Consider the following 26125-nt stretch of genomic DNA (forward strand, 5'->3'; position numbering starts at 1 on the left):
TTTTATGAAGATCGTACAAATATGGACAATTATTAGTTACAATAAGTAAGTCTATGAGCTTTAAAATAATTAGATATGTGTCTTTTCGTCTGTACCTATCACTTGCAAATAATGTTAAGATACATAATCATGTACCTACTTGTTACTTTAATTTTGCTTTTTAGCTACGTAAAGTACCTACCACTTTTTAAGTAACTGCTGTAGTGCTGAATAAATGTTTTGGTTAAAAACTATAATGGGCATCCAGAAATGAGTATGCAACTCTAATCTCGAAATAAAAAGAAATATGTGGTGGAGTGCTTCTAACCGGGAATCTTAAAAATAATCTCGCAGTTTATAATATATTACTAATATATATAATCAATGAACATTAATACGTACCGGACGTTTATACAATATAAGCTCAATACGGGTAAATGTGGCATACCGGTAAGTGTGGCTGGCCTTCACATTAGCTGTTTACACACTGATCAGTGTTTATTGCGAGTTCATTACATTTTCTACTTGCTTTTAGGGGCCAATGTATGAACAATAAACACCTATCAATGTGTAAAGAGCCCCGATGTGTAGGCCAGCTATACTTACCGAGCAACCACACACACTTACCCGCATTCACCTTACTAAATTAACATAGATTGTAATTTTTAAATTATCTACTAATGATTTTATTGGTTTAATGATGTATTTGTGTTGAAATTTCCGTCCTTTCGTATTATGGTACATATTTCGTAGTATTTTGAAATTACTAATTGTACTATTTGTTTAAAATAACTAATTTACCCAAATCATTAACAATTTATATTTATATATTTGGCAGGCACGCCAGAAGTACTGCCTAGTAAGTCTCCAAGTGCCAAATGAGTTGCTTGTACAAAAAATGCCATGTATTAGAATAATATGACTACTTAATGCTTATCTTATTTACTTCCTGATACATATATTGATAGCATTAGTGTACGTATTTATAAAATGAAAATGTATAAATTAGTTACCTACACGCGTTTATAAGCTTCATAATTAAGGCATATTAACCCGTGTAACGCCTCTTATCCGCCTCATCTCTCCTAGAAAAGCGTTGAGTTATATAGTTGTATAGATTAATACAATAGGTTCAAAATTTGAATGAAAAAACGCGTTAGTGTAGGGGCGTTCCATAGTTTAGATACCTACCTGCAAGTGACATCAAGGCCAAACGAGCACGAATTTTTTTACATTAAAATGATGTAAATAATTATCTAGTTTATTAATGTCGTAAATTACAAAAAAAGCGTACACAATAATCTTAAGAGCCCATCAACTAGTGTGCACATCATGCGTCCAAAGTTAAAACGGCCGTTGTTTTGAGTTCATAGATCGACGAATCCAGCAACATAAAAACTAGTTTGATGTATTCAAAAGGTATCTTTCAAAAATCTTGCGTTAAATTTAAATAATCACGATTATTTAGCAGTGGCGCTAGTGTGCACGTTGATGGGCTCTTAACCCAAATAAAACAAATATGCAAAATTATATTCAAATGTGATGTCAAACTAAGCATTTGTGCGAAGTATAAAACTTTGCTCATATGTTTTCAGAAACACCAAGTATGTAGTTTATTAGCTTTAGTTTGACTTTTTGTATCTGACGACCAATGCCCAACGATTTCAATTACAAGTTCCAATTTTTTTTAATGCAACTTCGGTCTGGGTTCTTTCTGCGGCTCTCCCTAGCTTTCAGACAAAGCGCCGGTTATTCGACAAAGCCAGCGTGTCCACGCAGCCAAGTACTACCTAATCGAAATACCAGCGCGGTTAGCAGCATTATTGATTGCTAAAGAATGGCATACAAGATGGCAGGCCTCAAACATTATTTTTGCATTTTCTATATCCGTTCTAGAATATTCCGAATCCGGAATCACTTTTTTTAATGGAATAAAATAATGGTCAGCATTGAGTAGTCTGAAGAATAGTTCTACTTAATATTTATTATTATACGAACGATGTATTTTTGTAATATCCGCCATAAATGCCCTAGTGCAGTGCCTTAACAATATTATGTAAGATTACTTTATTTAGTTTAGTGAATAAGTTGCCTTTTGGAGTATTTTACATATTTTTATATTTTACTTTTTTGAGATCTACATATGTGTGATAATATGTGTCTGTCTTGATAAGATTTTAATAAATCGTATACGTTTTATATATACTTTGTTTTAATTCAAAATATTTCAGTACTATTTGTAATGAGGCCTTGAGTTGCTTATTGACAAAATAATACAAGTACATTTAAATTTATGAGCATTGTCAAGATAACAATAAGATAAATAAGGTGTTGCCTACTAAATTTGTTACGAGTTCCCAACGCATGAAGTATGATTTTGGCAGCTGTATTACTTGTATTTTAAATTTAAAACATAAATGATTGCCGTGCGCTACATAACCGATACCTGTAGGACTGTGGGCAGTCCCGTAGACTAAAGTAACTCACGATTCGTGAACCTTACTGCGAAGACATAAGACCGATAGTCAGTTAAAAAGTTGCTGTTGGTACATAACTAGGTACGTGAAGTTTTAATTACACGCGTATATCACTCATACTGTATACTGTTTTGAATACCACATCAAATATTACAAGCAAGCATAAAGCCGCTTTATGGGACAGTGGACACATCAGAGAGCCAAATACAGGAAACGAACGTTCGCGGCTGTCCCTCAGCCCTGACATAGCTCAGAACGTTTTTCTTTTTTTGTGGCTGAGCGGTAGTTTCAGAAATTCAGAACACAACATCAGAAGCTAACTTGTATTATAGATAAAACGAAAAAGGCACAGTACACCGTCTATATACGGTTGTATACCTGTTGAAGACACATGCACGTGTCGAATAGAAGCTCAAGTAGCAGAAAATATTCTATCGTGTTGGATAGAGCTCTTTCGTAGAAGTTAAAATCTCTAGTTCAAGAGACAGCAAGTGTCGAATAGAGCTCCCCCGTACAAAATATATGACGCGTGCCGTATAGAAGTTATACTAAGTTGAAGAGACAAAGCAGTGTCGTACGTACTTAAGCTCTAATTAAGTTATAATAGAGCTCCTTTGTAGAGATGAGCATCGAGAAAGGCTGGGGTAAAGCTCTTATGGAAGAGAACACGTGTCAAGTAGAAACTCTTGTAGAAAAGATATCGTGCATAAGTGAAGTATGGATTAAGATAAGCTATTTAGATTAAATGCCTTTTATAGGATTAGAGGTTAAAATTTATAGTCATGTGTCGAAAACAATATTAAAGCGATGTTGTACAATTTTTATGTGATAAGTAAACACCGATAAATTATCTCTCGGCAAGGTAACGTAGGGCATACATAACAACATATGTATGTATACCTACTAGGTGGATATTTATAACTGTCTACGATATACGTGACTTTGGAGGGTCACTGCGGTCGAGTTACGGGCAGGTAAACAAACCGTGACACCGGATTTTAATGAAAATACACATTACACTAAGGCTTAGTGACTAAGCTAAGCGTATTCTGAGACGCAGGCGACGCAGTTCCACGCAACGCAGAGCAGATCTTGTAAAGTATGGGACGTCCTTTAGCTACGCACGCTGCGGCGGCGCTACGTTCCATACTTTACAAAATCTGCTCTGCCTTGCGCTGCTTAGAATTAGAACCGCGTCGCCGCACCGGCGTCTCAGCACAGCAGCCTGCGTAGAACCGGGTCTCTATTGTTTCCCAAATAGTTGTCATAATGTATTGTTTGTCCGAATTTTCGTTAGTCATAATTGGTTTTTTTCAGAAACGCGTAACTTTTCAGGATTGCCATAAAACAAACCCAACCTAACCTATCTATACAATAACCTTATGAAAATCCTGAAAAGTTAACGGTTTCAGTTTTATGACTAACGATAATATAACAAACATTACATTATGACTTAAAAGTTAAAACTTTATGGGAAACAAGGAACCCCCGTAGAACCACATGGCATGCCTGTGTTCTGCTAACCATTTTATCCGTAATTACTAATTACCTACTAGATATTCTACAACTCACGTTTCGTTAGCTCAAGCGATGATCTTTTATACAAGATGAGGCATACACCAATAACATATTGAATTTATGTTCTTTTTATTATGTTTTTAATTGAAGGCAGTAAAAGTAGGTACCTCTACACCTACTTACTCTATTGTTAAAGATGGCCGGGTTGGACTGGATGGATGCAGTAATAGCGTCCAAGACCTATTTACGAGAATATAACTGTATGTTACAAGTAGACTTGCTTATCTTTTATTTTTTATGTAAGTACTGACCTTGAAGAATGTAGATAATGTTATTTAGTGCCATCGCCCTCATAAACCAATGTAGAGTTATTGAAGTAGTAGTTATATTTAATAAGGTATCATAAATTAAACCGATAGCTGTTTAATTTGGCGAGTAATACCCCTAGCATTAGCATGAATTATTAGGTTGTCTCCCCACGGTGATCCACCGACACGTGACTCGTAAGGGACACCGGTTAGCTAACAGTTAAACTGCATTCAAATAATTCCATATTATTTATAGTGGGCGAATCAGCTGACGCGCGGCGGCAGAACGCAGCGCGCACCGCGGCCGCGCGCACCGCACCGACCAGCGACAGACCGGCACTGCGCGGACGCGGGCCTTATCGTGGCCACACGTGAACCGTCGTCGGCGCCGCGCGCGAGCTAATGCCGCGATTAATTACGAGACTCGCAGCCGAACGACACGACGCGCTTTAAACAGTGATATATTGTGATGTAAATAATCCAATTATGTAACATAAATATTTGGTAGTGTTCAGTTCGATACGAGTGCGTGTAAAGGTTTGAGGGTGGCCGAGTGGGAGGTGACGATGAGGAGCGACGTCATGGTGCCCAGCGAGCTGGAGGGGACGGACTACCTGCTCTCCTCCACCATGCGGCTCGAGGACAGCTTTCTGCAAATACTCGGTGAGACAACATTGACTTTGCAAAATGAGTTGGACATGGAGATGCTAATGGAATTTGAAATTACTGCATCTATGAGAAGCACTCTAGAATGATCGTTAAGATATACCTACCTACATTTGTGCGATTCCTAGGTATATATAGTGTTAAGTAAGACTGTTAAGTAACAGTGGTAGCGCAAACATTTTAAGCTATAAAGACAGATAATAATTTGGCTTTCATGATATGTAGTGCTTAAATTAAAAGGCAAGTCGATAGGAATCGAATACATGCATGATTATCCACAGCTAGACTAGGCCCCCATTGGATACTGCCGGCCCGGTATCCGGCAGCACACCCGACTCGGTTGTGCTGGAGATTTTTTCTCCCAGCCGCCTACGGACTAAACCCCTCCATACACTGAAAGCAAAACAAAATTCCCCTCGTGTACCGGAAAGTTAAGGATACTGGAGCCTAATTTCTGATTGTGAGTGTTGTGACCTACATCACCCACACCCAAAACTGGTCCCGACATAAATTACGGTACCCAGTAGGTATATTTTTTCTCACAAAAAAAAGGCAAGTGTGAACAATAAAATCTGTGCACAACCTAGCTACAAAATTAAGGAAGACAGCACGTAAAACCCAGAGATACTAATCGCATTCTCACTGACCGCAATATTAACACTGCACCCCAAAATCTTAACGGTGCACACAACTTGTTTTACTGGTGGTCAAGTGCAGTTACACTTGATTTACGAAGAAACAAGTAAAAACGACATCGTGTCGATTTATTTGGTGTCAGTTTCCAGCAAGAAATTGGCAATAAGTAATTAGTTTGACACACTCACCGATAATTTTATGCGTTACATTTCGGTAATTGATCGTTCGATTGAATTCGTTGCACCTATTTGGCCACAATAAAGTAGGTATCTAAAATTGCATGCGATTAGTTGCAAGGTCTGTAAAGACCTTAAAACAACGTATACATTTCTGTAAAGTGTCCGAAGCTTTGAATGAAGCTACTTATGAATGAGTACAAGACTGTATCCTACTTAGTAATATGAGCGAATAATTTTACAATTGCCGGCATCTGGTAGTCTGAAACCGTGATCGTGAGTTTACTTGGCTTTTCCGACCTTGCTCGAGCTTCTGCATTTCATGGTTCGAGTATCACATGTTCGTCTCGGTGGTTAAACATGTATAATTTTAGACGACTAACTAATTAAAACGTAGGCAACCTAAGACTACGTAGACATGCATTGCAATTAAACATAGAATTGCAAATTAATTTTGTCTGAATATAACGATTTCAAGTAGATGCCTCAAGAAATTAATTAACAACAGACTTTATTGCAATTATCGTTTTGTATCACTCGGAACACGTACCTACTTAGGTACTTACTTATTTTTTTCGTTTCATTTCTCATGCTCTCAAGTTGTCTGAAGTCATGACCCCCATTGCCCGATTCTAATAAACAGATTCAAACAAATCAGATATTCTCTCATACGGCTGCGTGGCGTTACCTACCTTAATAATAACCATACTTTGCATGAGGTCTTTCGACCCCCTCCCGTATTGAATATTTTAAGTCACGTATAGGTATTCTCCTTATAGACGAGACGGAGAGTTAGCCCCGGAAAATGGTACATGAAAAAGAGAGCAACGAAACTTGAGTTAGTTTAATTGCTAATTTTGCTATGGGTACTCTCCATTTTACTGGATCCAGGGATCTGGCAGCTGTTCTTTGGGCCGAGATGAAAATTATTCGTAAAAACTAGTGCCTAAGCCAATTCTTAGGATTAAGGTCACTGTGGGTAAGTCCGTCTACAAGGCAAGTCCGTCAACACGTTATAACTTTTGAATATGAAGGCGTATGCGACTTTGGAGTCCAGTCGATTAACCAGTTTTTCGCGCTAGTTCCGTATCTGTAAAACAGATGGCGCTGTGACAACCAACTTCAGAGCAATCCGCCTCAATAAGTCATTTCGTGTTTTGAACTCGAAGTCATAGTGCGACAGCCGTTCGAAAAAAAATTGTTAAAAATAGTTTTTGAAAAGTTTGTGCATCAGAAAGTAACTACGTAGGTAGCATAAGAACCAGCTGTCTTTATTCTATTTTTAAAATATCAGAAATTAGCTTAGTTTTGTAATTATACGTCCCACAATTTATCATATTAAAATTTGACTAAGTTGGAAAGTCCGTCTATTATGTTCAAGGCAAGTCCGTCATATGCCGGAATTTCGTTAAATCAGAGATTACCAAATGTTTTTGCGATTTTAATATTTTAACGATTTGATAAGGTATCAAAAAATCCTCCAGACTTTGCGCATGATGTTACTTTATTAAATTTTGATCTCAGTATACCTATTAAAAGAAACGATTAAAATTCATTTTTAAATTACTATTGATATTTTATTTCGGAAAACAAAAAAATAATTATGTTTAATTATTTGCAAAAAAGGTTTACCACCCCATTTTGGTAGTATATAGCCGGACTTGCCTTTGTTTTAGAAAAATGGTGTTTATTTCGAATCTGAACCGTATATTAACAAGTTTAAAATACACTTTTCATTGTCTTGATCCGTTCTTTTTAGGAATTTGACTACGAACATATACGCACCCATATATTGGCCGATATCATAACTAGACGGACTTCCCTTAAACTGCATGGGAAGTCCGTCTACTCGCCGAATTTTAAAAAATGCCATTGTTTTTGCTTAATTTGTGCTTGAAATGATCTGTCACTAAGGCTAAACTATTAATTATTAAATTCTTCATCGTATGCGATTACAAGCAGTAACATAGGTGAATAATTAACGGAACTAGATCACTCCAAAGTCAAAAAACAATAAAGTATGCCGGACTTCGCCACATTGACCTTAGTTGCCAAGTGGACCCTAGGCTCCCATGAACCGTGTTAAAAAACTGAGACAACGCAAGGAAGATCAATTTATGTAAAAACATTTTTATAAACTCGTTCAAACTTCTCTGTAGCAGTCACCTTGAGAACTGTCCATCACATATTAATTATGTTGTGATGCACTATCATAGAACCTAACAACTGAATTGCAGCAATTGCCGAGGTGGCCTAGCTCGGCCGCGTACTAAATTAAACCTTAATTACTTGTCCAAAGGTTCAAAATGTGTTATTGATATAAATATATATAGGAGGTTGGGAATTTTAATCATCTATTATGGACTCTGATTACTTAGCCTCCATAGGATAGGTATTACACGAATACGGTTAAGGAATTTTTTATTACTAAAATTAAATAGGCTGATAGATATGGCAATGTCATGACTGAACAGTAAATTTTTGCTGTTCGTTCAGTCAATATGTAATTAACTATAATTATGTAATCGATCGACCGCGTTGAAATCTTTTGATTGCTCTTACCTATGTTTGACTCTTGGACTTTTACATATCCATGTAAAAGTCCAAGAGTCAAACATTGGCAGTCCTTTTAATTGGACTACGGTGAAGCCAAAAGAAAGAAAGAGTTATTATCAGTGATCGTACATTTTCCAGCATTTTTGGTGCAGCAGAGTGGTGTTAACGGAATTGGTATAGATAATTTCAACTGAAATAGTAAATTAAGGTTAATATTAACGTAATTAACGCTAATTAATCATTTGGGTTGAAATTATTTATACCAATTCCGTTAACACCACTCCGCTGCACCAAATCGATTCGCGTGGTGTTAACGGAATTGGTATAGATAATTTCAACTGAAATGTTAAACTAAGGTTAATATCAACGTAATAAACGCTAATTAATCATTAGGGTTGAAATTATTTATACCAATTCTGTTAACAACACTTCGTGCACCAAAAACGCTGGAAAATGTACGATCCCTGGTTATTATGTTATTTGTTTGTATGTATACCTGTCTATTGTCTATATAAATAAAAAAAAAAAAAAGCCTTTTATTTCTTGCTTGCATTTGAAGATTACAGTTTTCATCTTAACCTAAGTGTTACAATTTCCTAATTTTTTAGTATGTTTTTTTTTTTTCTTGTTTATATTCTAACTTCTATATAATAATTAATAATCTAACTTTATAAAAATAATGATAAGTGTTAAAAGTAATGCTAATTCTAAGTATTTGGTACATAAGTTTTTTTTTTCTATGGTTCTGTTGCAAGAACCCCTGTTTGGGTATAGGCCTCCTCCAAACGGTTCCATCTCTCTCTGTCTTGGGCCACCTGTAGCCACGAAGGTCCAGCGGTTCTGACGACGTCATCTTCCCATCTCGTATGAGGTCGTGCCTTACGACGCTTTCCTATTGGGCCCTTCCAAGAAGTTACTCTTCTGGTCCACCTGTCGTCTTGCAGGCGTGCTACGTGCCCCGCCCATTTCCATTTTTGCCTTCGAGCAAAGGTTAGAGCGTCAGTAGCTTTTGTTACGTCACGTATTTTTTGTATGTCGTATTTTTTGCATTGTCTATATACATGTGCATATATGCATCGATTAAAATTATACATGCATATGCAATATACAATGTATATATTTTTGATGTATATTCTACCGTAGCGTCAACCGTAGGTACGAAACTTGAACAAAATATGCATCATTGTGTCATTTAACTTAGGTAGAGTCACTTCACACAATTTTGTACTTACTTTTTCTGTGTCATAGTAAATGTATTGTTTAATTTTATGCAATATTACGTAATTGTATGTTTGTATCTAAATAGATATTAAGATAATTTTTGTTTTCTTTTTACACTTACCTAATGAACATAGATATTAAGATGAAAGGGGACGGCGCGGCCGCATTTCCATACAAACGTAGTCCCCATTTTCCTCTCTGGATATTGACAGTATGTAAAATCTTCTTCTTCTTCTCCTTGCCCTTTTCCCATTATTTAGGGTCGGCTCTCCTAGTTATATTTCGCCAGGCTTCACGGTCCTGGGTCGTCTCAGGTGTGATTTGGGCTTCTTCCATATCCCTCTTCACTGTTGCCAGCCATGTCAGTCGGGGTCTTCCTCGTCGTGATTGCGTGGGGAACATATCTAGCACCTTACGTGTCATGTGTTCGGATTCTCGGCGCATGACATGTCCAAACCATCGGAGTCGCCCTTCGGTTAATTTTTCGGGCAAAGGTCTGACTTTAAAACTACCACGGACGTAGGTGTTACGGATGTGGTCAAGTAAGGTCAAATTGACAGTATGTAAAATATATTTATATAATTTGATGTTTATTAACCATAGCTATGCCCCTTTTTTAAATTATTTAGATTTATTATTTATTTTAAGAATTAGGAGAGAAAAACCATTTTCATACAAATTTTTAACTGCTCCTAAAATCTCTTATAATAATTAAGTAATAGCATAATGCTGCGCATCAAAATATTTTCAATAATATTAATATCCAGAGAGGAAAACGACGACTAGGACGTTTGTTTGGAAATGGATCGGAACCTACCTACCTAAGTTATTTTGACTATTCAAGTCTGTCAAACAAAATTTACCTTACTTCGTGCCTATCTTTGAAGAGGATCCCGAATGTTCCCATTTCGCCCACGCCGTGCGTTGTCGTCCCTAATAAAAATAGGTAGGTACCTAAACTTTGTAAGGGGTTAAATATTGTAAGGTTCCAATTCGCATACAAAATGTAACCTAACCATATTCTGTTAAAAAAACATTATGAACAAGACCTATTTCATAACTGACTATATAACTATTATCTGTTTGGAAAGTGACTTTAAAGACGCATACTTCTCTTTGTTCACTATACGCACGACAATTTAACTTATTGTATTCGGTGTTAAAGAGCAAGGTGAACAGTTTATCTGAATTTAAATGTTAAGTATTATAATTTACTAGCGACCCGCCCCGGCTTCGCACGGGTAAACCTTAACAAAGTATATAAGTAGGTACCTAAACCTTCCTCAAGAATCACTCTATTGATAGGTGAAAACCGCATGAAAATCCGTTTTGTAGTTTTTGAGTTTATCGCGAACATACAAACACACAAACAGACAGACGCGGCGGGGGACTTTGTTTTATAAGATGTAGTGATTTTTAGCTACTTTCACGACACGTGTCATAAATAGACAGAAACCCCAAAGTCTCCAAATCTTCACGCTCTATACCTACCCAAATGTTTAGAATAAAATTAAAACATAATTTCTGGCTATCGCCCAGAATCTGTCTAACATAGTTTTCGGGTGATTCAAAGTTGGTATTTGTACCAGTAATTTTCTTAATTTTCAGGACATAATTATGTTCATTTAAAATTTATAGACTAGCCCGAAATCTTTGCTTTGCCTTAAAACAAAAATACAGGTAATTAAATTATTTGTATATTTTTGTTGGTAGGTACGTGCAGATGCAAAGGAATACTAAAGGACACTGGATTGAAATGCTAAAGACCTATTATAATATTCATGAACGGCCTAAAGTAAAACAATACAGGTTGTGACCTCCAATGCCGGTCGGAATCGTTCATTCATTACCCGCCCTCGGACAATTTTCTCTTTCTAACGTAATACCAAAAACTATCAACATTTTAATACGTTACATGTATTGTGATATTGTCTTACGTTATTTAAGATTAAATAAAATATTGTAATTTCTGGCATGGATAACCAATATGTTGATTTAAACTAAACTAACACGATTTTCACTCATAATTATGGATGGATAACCAAACTTAATTTTGTAATAATTATTATGTATATTACATGGGTAGTTTTACATGTAAGTACTTACTCGTAATTGTAATTTTGACAGAGATTATTAAGTTTTCTCAGTCTACCCGTTAACCAAGAACGTTAGTGAATCGTTGCGTTGGGATGATTTTTAAATTGTTTGATTTTATAATGGTTTGATTTTATTTTAAATTATGTTAAAATGAGAAGGCATAGAGAAGAAGACATAGAAAAACTTTATTTAACATCACAAACATCACATTAATGGTACATTTGAACATAGATCTAATGTATTTAGTCTAAGCATTTAAACATAAAACCTTAAAAACTTTTAAAACAAATTAAATTTATGTTTACATATAAACAAAACAGCGTGATGTTAAAAAGGGGCTCGACTCAGCATGATGTTGCAGTAAAATTAACTGCAACGCTGGTTTTCAGTCGGACCCTAATAAAATACCTAAAGAACCTAAAGTAAAAGAGGAAAATAAAATATGTGACGGAACGGAGCGCGGAGTGCAAGTTATAAAAATATATGTGTACTAAAATACTTTATTAATGAGCAATATGTTCTTTTAAATATGTACCTATAGTAAAACGTTATCTTTATTTATAACTACCTAATATAACATCGTCTATATCCGCATATAAACATCGTTATCTTCGTTATCAAAAAAAATAGTATGTGCAGCTTTATGTATTATGTAACAATTCCTTTGATATGGACGTAGACATAATAGTAGGAGATCCGGGATATATGGTGGGCCTTCACCGATACCTACGTCTGACGGATGAAACTTATATTTTATGAAAGAAAATATGTTCCTGAACATAAATAAATAGGGTCAAGGGTATTTTTAATTAATTAAAAAAAAAAAAAAATTCTTCAAATTACACCGACTTGTCTGACGAACGAAATAAGTTCCAAAGTATACAACTTGTACAACATGAATCAACTAGGTTGACTATGTTTTTTCGGTCACTATTATGTGGTTGCCGTGTTTATATCGATAATTGCACTCATCTGTCTGACGCATGAATTATATATCTGATGGTAATTTTATTGCAAATACAGTGTATAGGGTTGCCTGCGAAAATCCGGTCACAAATAAGGATTGCCAGGCTTTTAACTAAATAAGAAGGGAATTCGACTCAACGAAGTATTTTTAATACTAGTTCATTTTTAGGGTTCCGTACCCAAAGGGTAAAACGGGACCCTATTACTAAGACTTCGCTGTCCGTCCGTCCGTCCGTCTGTCACCAGGCTGTATCTCACGAACCGTGATAGCTAGACAGTTGAAATTTTCACAGATTATGTATTTCTGTTGCCGCTATAACAACAAATACTAAAAACAGAATAAAATAAAGATTTAAATGGGGCTCCCATACAACAAACGTGATTTTTGACCAAAGTTAAGCAACGTCGGGAGTGGTCAGTACTTGGATGGGTGACCGTTTTTTTTTTTTGCTTTTTTTTTTGTTTTTTTTTTTTATATGGTACGGAACCCTTCGTGCGCGAGTCCGACTCGCACTTGCCCGATTTTATTAGATATTTTACTTGAGTTAGCTATACGGCACACATATATATTATATTTTGATGTTACATTATATTTAAACACCTTACATATTATTGTCCTGAGTTTCAGTACGTATCCACGCGAGAAAACAAACATTAACTTATCAAAGTCAACTACACAAACCGCTATTATCAGATAACAAGTAGGCAAACGTACTGTTTGACTTCGCAGATTACTGTCAAAATAATGTGTCGATATGTAGTTTACTGAAGCACAGCCAGCACAGCTATGTAAGAGTGGACACATAAAAATGGTCAAGTTAGCATTAGAAGCAAGACGGTATTCAATCTGCACAGATTACATTGCATTGGCGGCAGTTTGTCATATATGTATGGGTGGTAACATTAATTGGATGTAAAAATGGAAAAATACGCATGTTACCTACTAACTAATTAATAGTGTCCGACCGAAGGTTCGGTTTCGGTTTCGGCCAGTTTCGGCCAAAAAATCATGTTTCGGTTGTAGTTTCGGTTTCGGCCAAAAAACGGCCGAACCTTTCGGCCGGGCCGAAACTTACGAAATGGTACTTCGTACTATGAAACTAAACTATGTGACAAAGACCAAAAGTTGGGGAATAAGTAGGACAACAATATTAATATGTACCTACATATACTGATTCATGTATAGGTACAGAAATTAATTGGTTTATTATAAAACACAATTCCACTAATGAGGGCGCCACTAGACGGTCGACGCAGTCTTAAGAGGCTGTTTAATACCTATAACGCGCACACTGTCTAATTGTATCGGAGTAAATGAGATAGCACTGTCGCATGTTACTTTACTGGGCCTGGGCAAAGGAATAATAAGAAAACTCATCATCTTCCTCGCGTAATCCCGGAATTTTTGCCACGGCTCATGGGAGCCTGGGGTCAAATTGACAACTAATCCCAAGAATTGGCGTAGGCACTAGTTTTTACGAAAGCGACTGCCATCATACTCATTCATTTCATTTATTTATTTCTATTACAATATGATATTGTGTTAGAAAAATCTTACAAACGAATACATGCACATAATTAAAATTATACAATAACAGCGGGACCGGACATGTCAATAATTAAAATTCCAAAAACACACTTAAACCAACAAAAAAAAAGTACAGATAAAGTTAATAAAAATGTCATCATTAAAAGTGTAAAGTTACATGAATAATAATTTTGTAAAAATCAGTTTAATTTGCAAAGATCTCGTCAATACTGTAAAAACACCCCCTCAATAAAAATATCTTCAAGTGCTTACTAAATATCTTACCTTCGAACCCAGAGAGTAAACTAGGCCTTATCGGGACTAGCCCGGCTTCCTAACGATGTTTTTCTTCACCGAAAAGAAAATAGTAAATATCAAATGATATTTCGTATATAAGTCCCGAAAAACTCATTGGTACGAGCCGGGGTTTGTACCTGCGACCTTCGGATTAAAAGTCGAAATATCTCGCTTTTAAATACAATGGACATTGGTTGGAGTCTGTGGTCAACTACTTATCCTGAAGCCTGAAGCACGGCTTTGACTTCGCATGAAATTTCGCCTCACTGGGGCACTTCGGACGTTTAGGCCCAGGTGAAGATCGGTAGTCAACAAAAAATTCGCGCTCGCTGCGCTCGCGTTTTTTGTTGACCCTGTATCTACATGTTGGCTTGACTGGTGAATGAATGAAGTTAGACCATGAAAATTCTTTTGCTTTTGCTATTATTTTGATAGCATACGCAGTGCAACTAGTGCAAATGTTATTTATACGTCACAATTTCATAGAAGTTTTGATGTTTAAAATAACACTTGCACTGCGTGTGTTATCAAAATCGTTGCAGAATTATCTTGGTCTAACTCTAGTAATTTTATTAAAAACTGCTTAAGTAACATCAATTTCAAGGACATTGGGTGTTGACAGCCCCATAATATGGGTGTAAAAGCGGTTATATGTAATTTTTTCAACGATTTTAACAAGTCTACTAAAGGTTCGGTTTCGGCCGAAACTAGAGCCAAAGCCGAACATTCGGTTTCGGTTTCGGTTTCGGCAAAAAAACATGTTTCGGTCGGACACTACTAATTAATTAACGCTTTGAGTTGAAGCGCGCGGGAAAGCGTTGCGACTGTTGCGAGGTAATAAGTATTTCGCGATAATCATCAAAAATAATATATAGGTAGATAGTGTTTTTTTTCGTTACAACCATTTACTGATACAATAGGTTCTTATATAAGCTGATGATTCAAAACGTAATAATACCTATTGTAGATGTGATTTTCACTTGAAAAACGTTTAACCATATTGTTTTCCATATAAACTCGGAGGTTGTTACTTAACTCGGGTCACGGACAAGGTCAAGACTGAAATTCTTATAAATCATTCTTAATATTAAACGATCAACCTTATTTCTATAAACAGAAGGTTGATATCGTTCAACAAACACATGTGAAACATAAGACCGAGTATCGCGGTTTTGTTTTTCTTTTGGCACTGAAACGCATTTGGATCGATCGCCCTTGAGAAGTTAGGATTGGTCAGGTCACAAGAGGAATGACATTTGGCTGAATATGGCATATATTATTTTGTTGCATTTGCATGCACTTATTTTTTTAAATATGAGTGTTTTCTTAAGGTTTTGCAGTTTTGCCATTCTCAGAAAATTTGTCGGTGACACTTTTACAAGACTAACTAAGCGATAGGACATGGGACCAACTACGAAATCACAAAAAAATCTTTCATGCATTTGCTGCTCAAATGTGGGATTAGTCGGATAAAAGTAACTCAGTCAGACCTACATATAAATATTCACCTTACAGAATATGGCTAACCACTACGTAATTTATTTTTTTATGCAAAGCTGTCTACTACGTAGGTACATCTAAGTAGGTAGGTATAGGTGGGAATGGCTACTTTCGGAGTCGTAATTTGGATTTGGGTGGTCGGGTCGTCTCTCCTGTCGATGTCCTTGAAGTCAAGGACTACTCGTATAAAGCATGATTTTGTTATTGAAGACTCCGTATAATAACTGATCATATACCTACTTGTTTTTTTTTACCTAATCGTTACCTGCTTATTTATATGCACGCAAACTATTAATTTTTATATTGTCCACAGGAGAGACAACTTTTGTTTTAAATCTGATAATGGCTCATTTAAAAATAAAAGGTCAAGGAGAAGGAAGGTCTTGGCTTGACCATGGCCTATCATCTCCAAATCAATAAACACCTTGACAATGACAAATAGATCCTTGAACACTTTCTTGAATCTAAAAACAGATTTTAAATATTTTGACACGGCGGCTGGACAAAAACGTGAGCGCAAATTTTATTAAATTCTGTTGTAAAAAAAATCTGTAGGTAAATCTGTTCAGTAGTTTAGTAGTCAGACAGAGAGACAGTTTTAGGTATTCTTTCGTATTTCTAGTAGGTATTAAGTATTTAATTTAGTAGTATTGATGGAAACTATTTAAACTTTTATTAGGTATATTACGACATGTCTTTGTTTATGTTTCTGTAACTACATGTATTGTAAACTGTGTATTGTATTGTATGGCGCTCGCTCAGAAGTTGTATTGTATGTTGGGTTCGGCCAACGAGGTCAAACGGCCACGCGGTCGTTTGTTATTTTCTGCCTACCCCGCCATCAAAAATAACGAAGTAAACAAGTGGATAGACAGGCCGGTGAACAGCCGAGATGAAATATCAAAATAACTAATGTTACGTATCCACGTCGCCATAAAAACCTTGCCGCTATCTATTTGGGACGTTTTGATGCAATCGCCGAAGATACAGCATAAAAACATCACTCTTTATTCATTTGTTTTTCCTTCCACTTAACGCCTTTGCCATATTCACAGACAAGGCCTTATTATTGTTGATATTAAACCTGATATAACTACAGCTGGATAATAAATAAGCAAACTTTATTAGTAAATAACGTAGTTAATGGTCCATATATACAATCTTAAAAAAAAATAACTTAAAAGTACAAAAAATCTAAATTCATCAATAAGCTGGATAATTTAATTCATAATTTAGTAAGTATTTTTATTTGATGCAAATGTTGAATATCGACATGCGTGGTATAAATTACGATAACATAGTAAATTATATCATAAGTAAAAGGCTTATTATGACTAGGTATTATGAGTAGGTACCAATATGCATTAATTAAATAACATCTAATTAAAACTATACGTAGGTACATAAGTATATTAAAGACTCTACGCGCTTTACGTAAGTAAAGTACAAATATTTAAATTAGTTGCCTGCGTAAGTATTTATTTAGCAAACGAATTCACTATGAAGTAAGTAGATAGGTAATTGACATATACTTATACTTACTACTTACTTTACTTACTGCTTACTTTTTTACCAAAAATTTGAATTTTTGTTTGTTCTTTTTTTTTACCCCACCTACCATCACCTCAAGTATTTTTGAACATGATTAACGTAGGAATTACCGGTATGAAGCCAAGTGCCGTCGTTGCGATGATTTGTGCAGCGGTTTGCCTTGAGCCGAGCCTTAATTACCATAGAATCATTATATCTGCTAGCGCCAGCATTTACACGCGTTTTAATATTTATGATTTAAACATAAGTACAGCAGAATATTTTTTTATAAATAACTATCGACCCGCCCCGGCTTCGCACGGGTTAACAAATTATACACCTAAACCTTCCTCAAGAATCTCTCTATTGATAGGTGAAAACCGCATGAAAATCCGTTCAGTTGTTTTTGAGTTTATCGCGAACAAACATACAAACAGACAGACGTATGGCGGGGGAGTTTGTTTTATAAGGTGTAGTGATTTAATCCTCAATTATACAAACATCGCTTCCTAAATACTAATATTTAGAGACTGGCTCTGTAACATAATTTCAGGATGTTGTAAGAACAGTCAAGTGTAAAAATATGGGTGGCACTGGCATACAACATACTCAAAAATATGTTGCATACTTATACCTATAGGTCTTAATTCGCCGGTTTACGACCTATTTATCGGACATAAATTTGAGTATGCGTCCATATTTTTACACTGACTGTAAGTAGGTATATGAACATTAACTCTCTCCGGACGTTATATTTATTTATCAATATTTAGGTATTTCATCTCACTGCCGGTAGTAAACGATACCCTTGTGACTTTTTTGTACTCTTGTGTCTTTGAACTACGATTTGCGTTATCGTTATTATTCATTCGTTTGATTACCCCTATTTGGTTCGTCAATCTAATACGTCGGGTGGAAATACGTTTGTGCCATACGCCACTTACATGGTTTGCAGGAGAGCGAAAACAAGCAAAAAAAATATTTTTCGGAAAGTGTTACATTTAGGAAATATTGAACGTATTTATCATTTAGGCGCATATGTTTACTATTTATAGTACCAAACAAATATTGTGAATACAGTGGTCATCATGAAATAAAAGCATTTTTATTATTGCTATATCCGTTTTTGATGAGTAAATGTTAAACGTATAATGTATGATATGACACAAAAGTTGTGTATATGTCACACTTTTGTTATAATTTTCTGTTAAAAGAGTGTAATTATCCTATAGTAAAATGCGGATATGGCAGAACATTTTTCAAAAATAGGTTTTTTCATAAACCGATTAGTGTCAATTATAGCTAATTTTTTGTTATTTTAGGAATCACTAAAAACGATTTTCTCAAAAATGGATATGGCACAAACGTATTCTCAGCCGACGAATAGTGGAAAATATAAATGCACGATAAACATATTATAGCCATGTTATAAGCACAGAATAATTAATAGTACTACCGTACAGAAAGGAAACTTCCTACAAAAAACCGGGCAAGTGCGAGTCGGACTCGCGCACGAAGGGTTCCGTACCATAATGCAAAAAAAACAAAAACAAAAAAAAAGCAAAAAAAAACGGTCACCCATCCAAGTACTGACCACTCCCGACGTTGCTTAACTTTGGTCAAAAATCACGTTTGTTGTATGGGAGCCCCATTTAAATCTTTATTTTATTCTGTTTTTAGTATTTGTTGTTATAGCGGCAACAGAAATACATCATCTGTGAAAATTTCAACTGTCTAGCTATCACGGTTCGTGAGATACAGCCTGGTGACAGACGGACGGACGGACGGACGGACGGACGGACGGACGGACGGACGGACGGACGGACAGCGAAGTCTTAGTAATAGGGTCCCGTTTTACCCTTTGGGTACGGAACCCTAAAAACGAAGTTTGACAGCGGTTCAGGGTCGAATCATGATGGCCCTTTCTAATATATGGCACTATCCCTTTCGGCTATTTAGGGTTGTCAAAAATCAAGTGAATATGTTATCTGTGGTCGTGCACGCAAAAGGAAGTCAAGTGGTGCCAACCCTAATAATTGCTCGGAGCAATGCTGAGCCGAGCGGAGCCGAGTTTGACCGAAGTCAGGAGTTTCGCACCCCTGTTATAAGTGTAATTCAGACTAGTCAAATGAGCCCCAGGCCGCGCAGCCAGCATGCCAATCGCTTATGCTCCATCCATAGCGATCGAAACGCAACTGTCACTGTCGTACTAATATGGATAAAGCCTGCTCCACACTCTTGCGTGAATCGCGGCACGAATCCGCGTACGCGAGTTTGGAGTCGATTTCGCAGATCAGCGAATTCGACTCCACACTCGCGGGCTTAAGATTGATAGAAAGACACAAGCGTTTCGTTTTCGAAGCAATATCGATTGACACCTTGGATAGGCAGGCAGGTTAGCAAATGTATAGCGGTATTTATCACTTTTCCGACGCTCTTGGGCATTATTCATAATGACCTGTTATTATTTATACTGCCCGGTTAATTAAATTGCCCTTAACACACATAAATTAGAAATACATGAACACTTAAATCATCATCATAGCTCTTCGAGTACGCCACTTATCCCGGTCCTGAGCCAATATCATCGAGAAGTGAGGAATCTGTGTGACACTTAAAAATGTAGCCAACAAAGATCTGAAATAAAACCGATCGTGCTTAGCAAGTGTCTTTTTTTATTGGCAGTACCGCTGAAATATAACTGAATAAGGACTGGGTGCTCAAATTGAGGGCCCATTACTCTCGTTTGTAAAAGGAGGCCTTCCTTTAGCAAGTGAGACAAATTTAAGACAAATCGTACTGCACAGTCAAATGATGATCCTTCAAATTGTTATATTTCACATAATATTCAATGATAACGATTATCGACAGGCCTACCTGTATCGGTATGAATGGATCGCGTCACTCTGCTGTAACGACCGTGTCATTGAACGACCTGCACCCCTGCCAACTGCAGCGGTCCGAGTGCTGCCAACTTCTCACGCACACTTACAAAGACGGACGTCTTACCGACACCTGTGCAGTTGCGGCCTTTTAGAAAAGCTCGTCGTGTGACGTCACCGATATTTATACCGCTGTATTATTAACATGTTATGCATTTTGATTATGCAAGGAAGCGTGGTGGAAGCATGACCTAGTATGAGTTCGATTGTAAAGGTTAACATGGACATCGGGGTGGATAGGCCGTTCGCGTTGTTCGAAGAATTTTAAGTTAAAGTAAGCTCCCTGCGATTGGATACCTCAAACTGAATTTTCTTGCTATTCAATTGAGACAGAGACTAAAGACCGCCATTTTCTAATGTATTTTTTTTTTCACGTTAAAATAAAACAGTTTATTCTGGAATCAGGTTTGCTGTTGGGTGTTAGCTTTCAAGTTAATATAGACTTAGGTACGCTACAATTTACCAGTGCATTAGATTTTCCCTAACTCTGTGCTGAAATTACTGAAAAAAATTCTAACAATTCATTTACTATCATAGGTACTATGATCTTTTAGATTTTTAGATTATCAGTGGCGGATTTGCAGTCTTTGCCGCCCTAGGCCCCAGGCCCTATAGCCGCCCCTTTCGCAGCAACCATCATATTGACTACATTTTAAGTTATTTCTTATTATCATCAGCGAATTTTTTCGCACAATTTGCCGCCTCTAATTTTTTGCCGCCCTAGGCCCGGGCCTACTGGGCCTTAGGACAAATCCGCTACTGTAGATTATTACTATCATATCAAATTACCAACTGTGTAAGCGGAGTTGATTATACCTGGGCATATTTTACTCGTAGTAAATGTAAAGTCACTAAAAAGAATTAAACAAAAGGATTTTTTACATAGAATAGTTAAACAAATACACGGAGTATTTGTTTATTCTATTTAAAAATTATTTTGATTCGCCCTTTTGAAATTGAAACCTTATAACAGATACATTGTATATCCAAATATATCTAATAATACTTTAATTGATATATGTACCTGTCTGTTATATACTACTACCCAGTGTTGACCGAACGTTAATGCAATTGACCATATTTAAAAATTAACCATTGAAAAGGTTAATTGCCATTAACCATTAACCATTGAAGGAAAATTAATTATCAATTGAATTGAACATCAATTTGCATTAATATTAATTTATTTCGAACCACTAACAATTAAAAAGAATTAATGGTATTACAAACGGCTTTACAAACCATTAAAAATTTAATCAATTTTGAATGAAAATTAAAAATGTGATTGATAATTAACAATTAACAAGAACAAATATCGTAATTTTATAAAGGCGTCCAAGGGATCAAAGGTCTAGTGGAACTCAAGTTTGGTGCAACATAGGCAAATGCTGTTTTGGTCACCTGACTCGTCTTGATGAGCACTTGGAAGAGCAGTAACCAAGATAGAGCTGATGCCGAACCCTGGCAGTACCTAATGGAACTCAGGTTGGGTGCAACATAGGCACACGCTGTTTTGGTCATCTGACTCGTCTTGATGAGCACTTGGGACAGCAGTACCCAAGATAGAGCTGATGTTGAACAATCGACAAATCCACTTCCACGAACAATCTTTCCCATTTGTCCCCACTTCATTGGAGCGGGGACAAATGGGAACACACCAATAACGGGTGTATTCTTATTCTTCCCCGCCGGGAATAGATGGGAATAGGCGTTGCATATAAAACATTTCCATTTCATGTATGGCGTAGGACACGTGGATAGGGGACAAATGGGAATACACCAATAATGCACCCATTATAACCAATAATGGGTTTATTCCCATTTGTCCCCGCGGGGAACATATAGGAAAATACTGCATGTAAATATTTCCCATTTGTCCCCACCTTATTGGTGTGGAGACAAATGGGAATACATCATTTTCCGATGTTTTCCCATTTGTTCCCACCTGGACCAGATGGAATAGGCGCTGCATATAAATCCCATTTGTCCCCGTTTCCCATTTGTCTTCACACCAATAAGGTAAGGATAAATGGGAACACATCATTTTCCGATGTTTTCCCATTTGTTCCCACCTGGAACAGATGTAATAGGCGCTGCATATAAATCCCATTTGTCCCCGTTTTCCATTTGTCTCCACACCAATACGGTGGGAACAAATGGGAACACATCTTATACCGATGTTTTCCGAATTGTTCCCACCTGGAACAGATGGAATAGGCGCTGCATATAAATCCCATTTGTCCCCGTTTCCCATTTGTCTTCACACCAATAAGGTGGGGACAAATGGGAACACATAATTTTCCGATGTTTTCCCATTTGTTCCCACCTGGAATAAATGTAATAGGCGCTGCATATAAATCCCATTTGTCCCCGTTTCCCATTTGTCTTCACACCAATAAGGTGGGGACAAATGGGAACACATAATTTTCCGATGTTTTCCCATTTGTTCCCACCTGGAATAAATGTAATAGGCGCTGCATATAAATCCCACTTGTCCCCGTTTCCCATTTGTCTCCACACCAATACGGCGGGGACAAATGAGAACACATCATTTTCCGATGTTTTCCCATTTGTTCCCACCTGGAACAGATGGAAAAGGCTCTGCATATAAATCCCATTTGTCCCCGTTTCCCATTTGTCTCCAACTCACATATGGCAGGGACAAATAGGATAGGAATACACCTATGATGAGTGTATTCCCATTTGTCCCCGCGAGAAACATATAGGAAAAGACGTTGCATAGAAATATTTTCCATTTTTCCCCATCTCATTGGAGCGCGGACAAATGGGAATACTAATATCGGGTGTATCCCTATTGTTCTCCGACGTTCATATTCTTTCATATAAAACGTTCCCATTTGTCCCATCTTCATGCATGGCGTAGGTCACGCGAATCGGGGACAAACGGGCATACACCAATAATGCACCCATTATTACCAATAATTATAATTAATGGGTGAATTCCCATTTGTCTTCGCGGCGAACATATGGGAGGACCCTGCATAAAAATATTGTCCATTTGTCCCCACCTTATTGGGATGGGTACAAATGGGAACACCAATATCGGGCGCATTCCCACTTGTCCGCACCGGGAACAGATGGGAATAGGCGCTGCATAATTATAAATAATTCCCATTTGTTCCCACCTCATGAATGGCGACGGTCAGTTGGGGCCTTTCCCTAAATTTTCCAACCAAAACGGCGTGTGTCTATGTTGCTCCAAACTGGAGTTCCACTAGGTACCTACTGCCAGGGTTCAGGGTCATTTTGTTGAATCTCATGTTAAAATAATGTATCACGATCTGATAATTCACTGAAGCTTGTATTAATATGGTTATTTTTATTTATAATTTTAATAGTTCCAAGCAAAAGTAACATTAATTATTAGTTTATGAAAAAAATATTTAATTCCATTAAACGTTAATGCAATTGAGAGTAATTCTAATTATTTTTTTGAAACTATAATGCCATTAAATAGGCAATAAGATTGACAATCAATGTAATTAAACGTCTCAAAATTCAATTCTAACTAATTTTAATGATATTGATGCGTAATGCAATTGATTAATTGTGGAATTAATGGTAAATGCAATTGATTAATTGTTAATTAGAATTAACCATTACGGCCAACACTGCTACTACCTACATATTCATATTAAAAAATACTTAGCGAAAATATTATGTAGGCACCTATATAATCGAATGAGCGAGCGAAGCGAACGAAGTTCTTACATTCGACTCACGCGGCTGGCTAGGGGCACGTCCCGGCATTTCGATGTTTTTAAGCTGAACTATCACAGGATAGTTTGATACTCAAGAACTTAAGTAAAGGTCATTGGGCGTTTTTGACCCGCTTTATGAACTTTCCCGTACAGAGACCAAACTAGTTTTAAAATAGAGAATTTAATCTCACTTTTCTAAATACGTAATTTTATTTATGTATCAACCGGCAGAAAAATGTTATTCAACAGTATGTGTACGAGATGGTGTTATTAATGTTTTTACTTTCAGCATTGTGCAAAAGTGTGGGTACCAAAATGCGCGACGCCATCGCTTGGACCGCCTCGCAGTCGTACGTCATCTGTCGTTTCGATCTGTGCGTTTACATTAGCGGTCTAGAGTAGCGGCGGGCGCGATGCTGGTGGCTGTGGCTGGTGATGGTGCTGGGGCAGGCATCTGGGCAGCAGACTGGGGGGCTGGTGCTGCGGACTTCTTCTTCTTTTTGTTTTTCTTCTTAGGCTTCTGTGCGGTGTTCTGGCTGTGCTCCTTCCCCTGACGCGGTCTGTCCTCCCCTTTTGGGTGGGGGGGGGGGGTGTTGGCCGGCGCCTACATAGTTGCTGGCGCCGACTCCTCCACCGTGGGCTCTGGGACCGTGGCGTTGGTGATGGGGCCCGGGCGTTACGGGACTGGGGCAGAGAGGGCAGTTCTCCCGGCCCTGTGGTTCCTCATCTCCCGCTTGAACACCGGGCAGTTGCGCCTGCTGCCGGGGTGCTCTCCTCTGCAGTTTTTGCAGGTGGCCTTCTGGTCTAGAGGTCGCGTGCATTGGCTGGCCCAGTGTGGTTCGGCGCAGCGAACGCAGGCGAGCTGTCTGTGACATCCATGTGATGAATGCCGGAAGCCCTGGCAGCAGTGGCAGCGGTGACATTGCGCGGGTCCCTTCTTTCCGCGCCATGCCTCCACCTTGACACTCCTCATGTGGAGAAGCTCCGTCACACCGTAGATGCCTATATGCAGCCCGGGCGGCCCCCTATTGCGTCTATCTGTTTGGCGTACTCGACGGGGTGGCCCAGCTTCTCCAGGGCTTTCTTGATATCTTCAATCGGTGTGAAGGAGGGGAGGGCCCTGACGGCCACCTTGAGCCTCTTCTCATCGTCCAGCCTGTAGATGTTGTAGATTGGCTTGATGATGTCAGAGTGGGTTCCCCTTTCTTCGCGGGTTCCTCGATGGCGGCCACAGCTTCAGCCTCCATGTTGTTAAGGTAGCGGCTCACTTTACTAGGCGGTACTCCGCCTCGGAGCGGGGCTCGACCTAGCCCCCAGCGGTGTGGTGAATGGTGACTCCCCAAGCTTATTATTTTTATTCCTCTTGATATTAAACAATATAACAACAGCAATGCAATATAACAGCAGCTATTCAAAGTATTTTTGAAATAATTCCAATAGTTCTGACTTAATTCATTGCAAAAATGCTATAATGATAAGAAGTGATTTTTATTTTTTTCTCAATTCTCCCATGGCTTGCAAGAATGCCACTCATATACCACTGAGTAGCAGATACATTTACCTACATACCTAGCCCTATTTCGTTTGTGTACGCTGTGGGTCATATGTCCGAACAAAACGTCCAATGACCTTTGTTCTAACTTAAATGAAATTGGGTAAACGTGTAGTTGAGGGCATTATATTTTAGTCGGGTACACTATATAATTCCGAAATATTTTATGCCGAATTTTAAAATATCGAATTTTATTATTCCGATTTTTAAATGCTCGACCCATCAAAATTCCGATTGTCGTAATTACCGAACGATGAAAATCACGAAGTTTTATATTTCCGAATAGTAAAACCGACGATTTTTTAAATTCCGAACCACATAATTTCGAATATAACAATTCCGATAGGGAGAAACACCGAATTTAACATTTACGATTTTTGATATCACGAATTCCGAATTGTCATAATTCCGACATTTTGAATTCCGATTTGACGTGATTCCTATTTTTTAAATT

General features: G+C 37.5%; 1 protein-coding gene across 1 annotated transcript in view; it reads left to right on the top strand.

Annotated features, from left to right (window-relative positions):
• Positions 1-4525: 4525 nt before the first annotated feature.
• LOC134798194 (hepatocyte nuclear factor 4-gamma) overlaps positions 4526-26125 on the top strand; it is a 62931-nt gene continuing 41331 nt past the window's right edge. The window contains exon 1 of the mRNA XM_063770556.1: positions 4526-4945. Coding sequence (XP_063626626.1) covers positions 4849-4945 — 97 coding nt within the window. The 5' untranslated portion in view covers positions 4526-4848. The remainder of the gene's footprint in view (positions 4946-26125) is intronic.

The sequence above is a fragment of the Cydia splendana genome, chromosome 16, assembly GCF_910591565.1.
Source record: "Cydia splendana chromosome 16, ilCydSple1.2, whole genome shotgun sequence".
NCBI classification, from domain to species: domain Eukaryota; kingdom Metazoa; phylum Arthropoda; class Insecta; order Lepidoptera; family Tortricidae; genus Cydia; species Cydia splendana.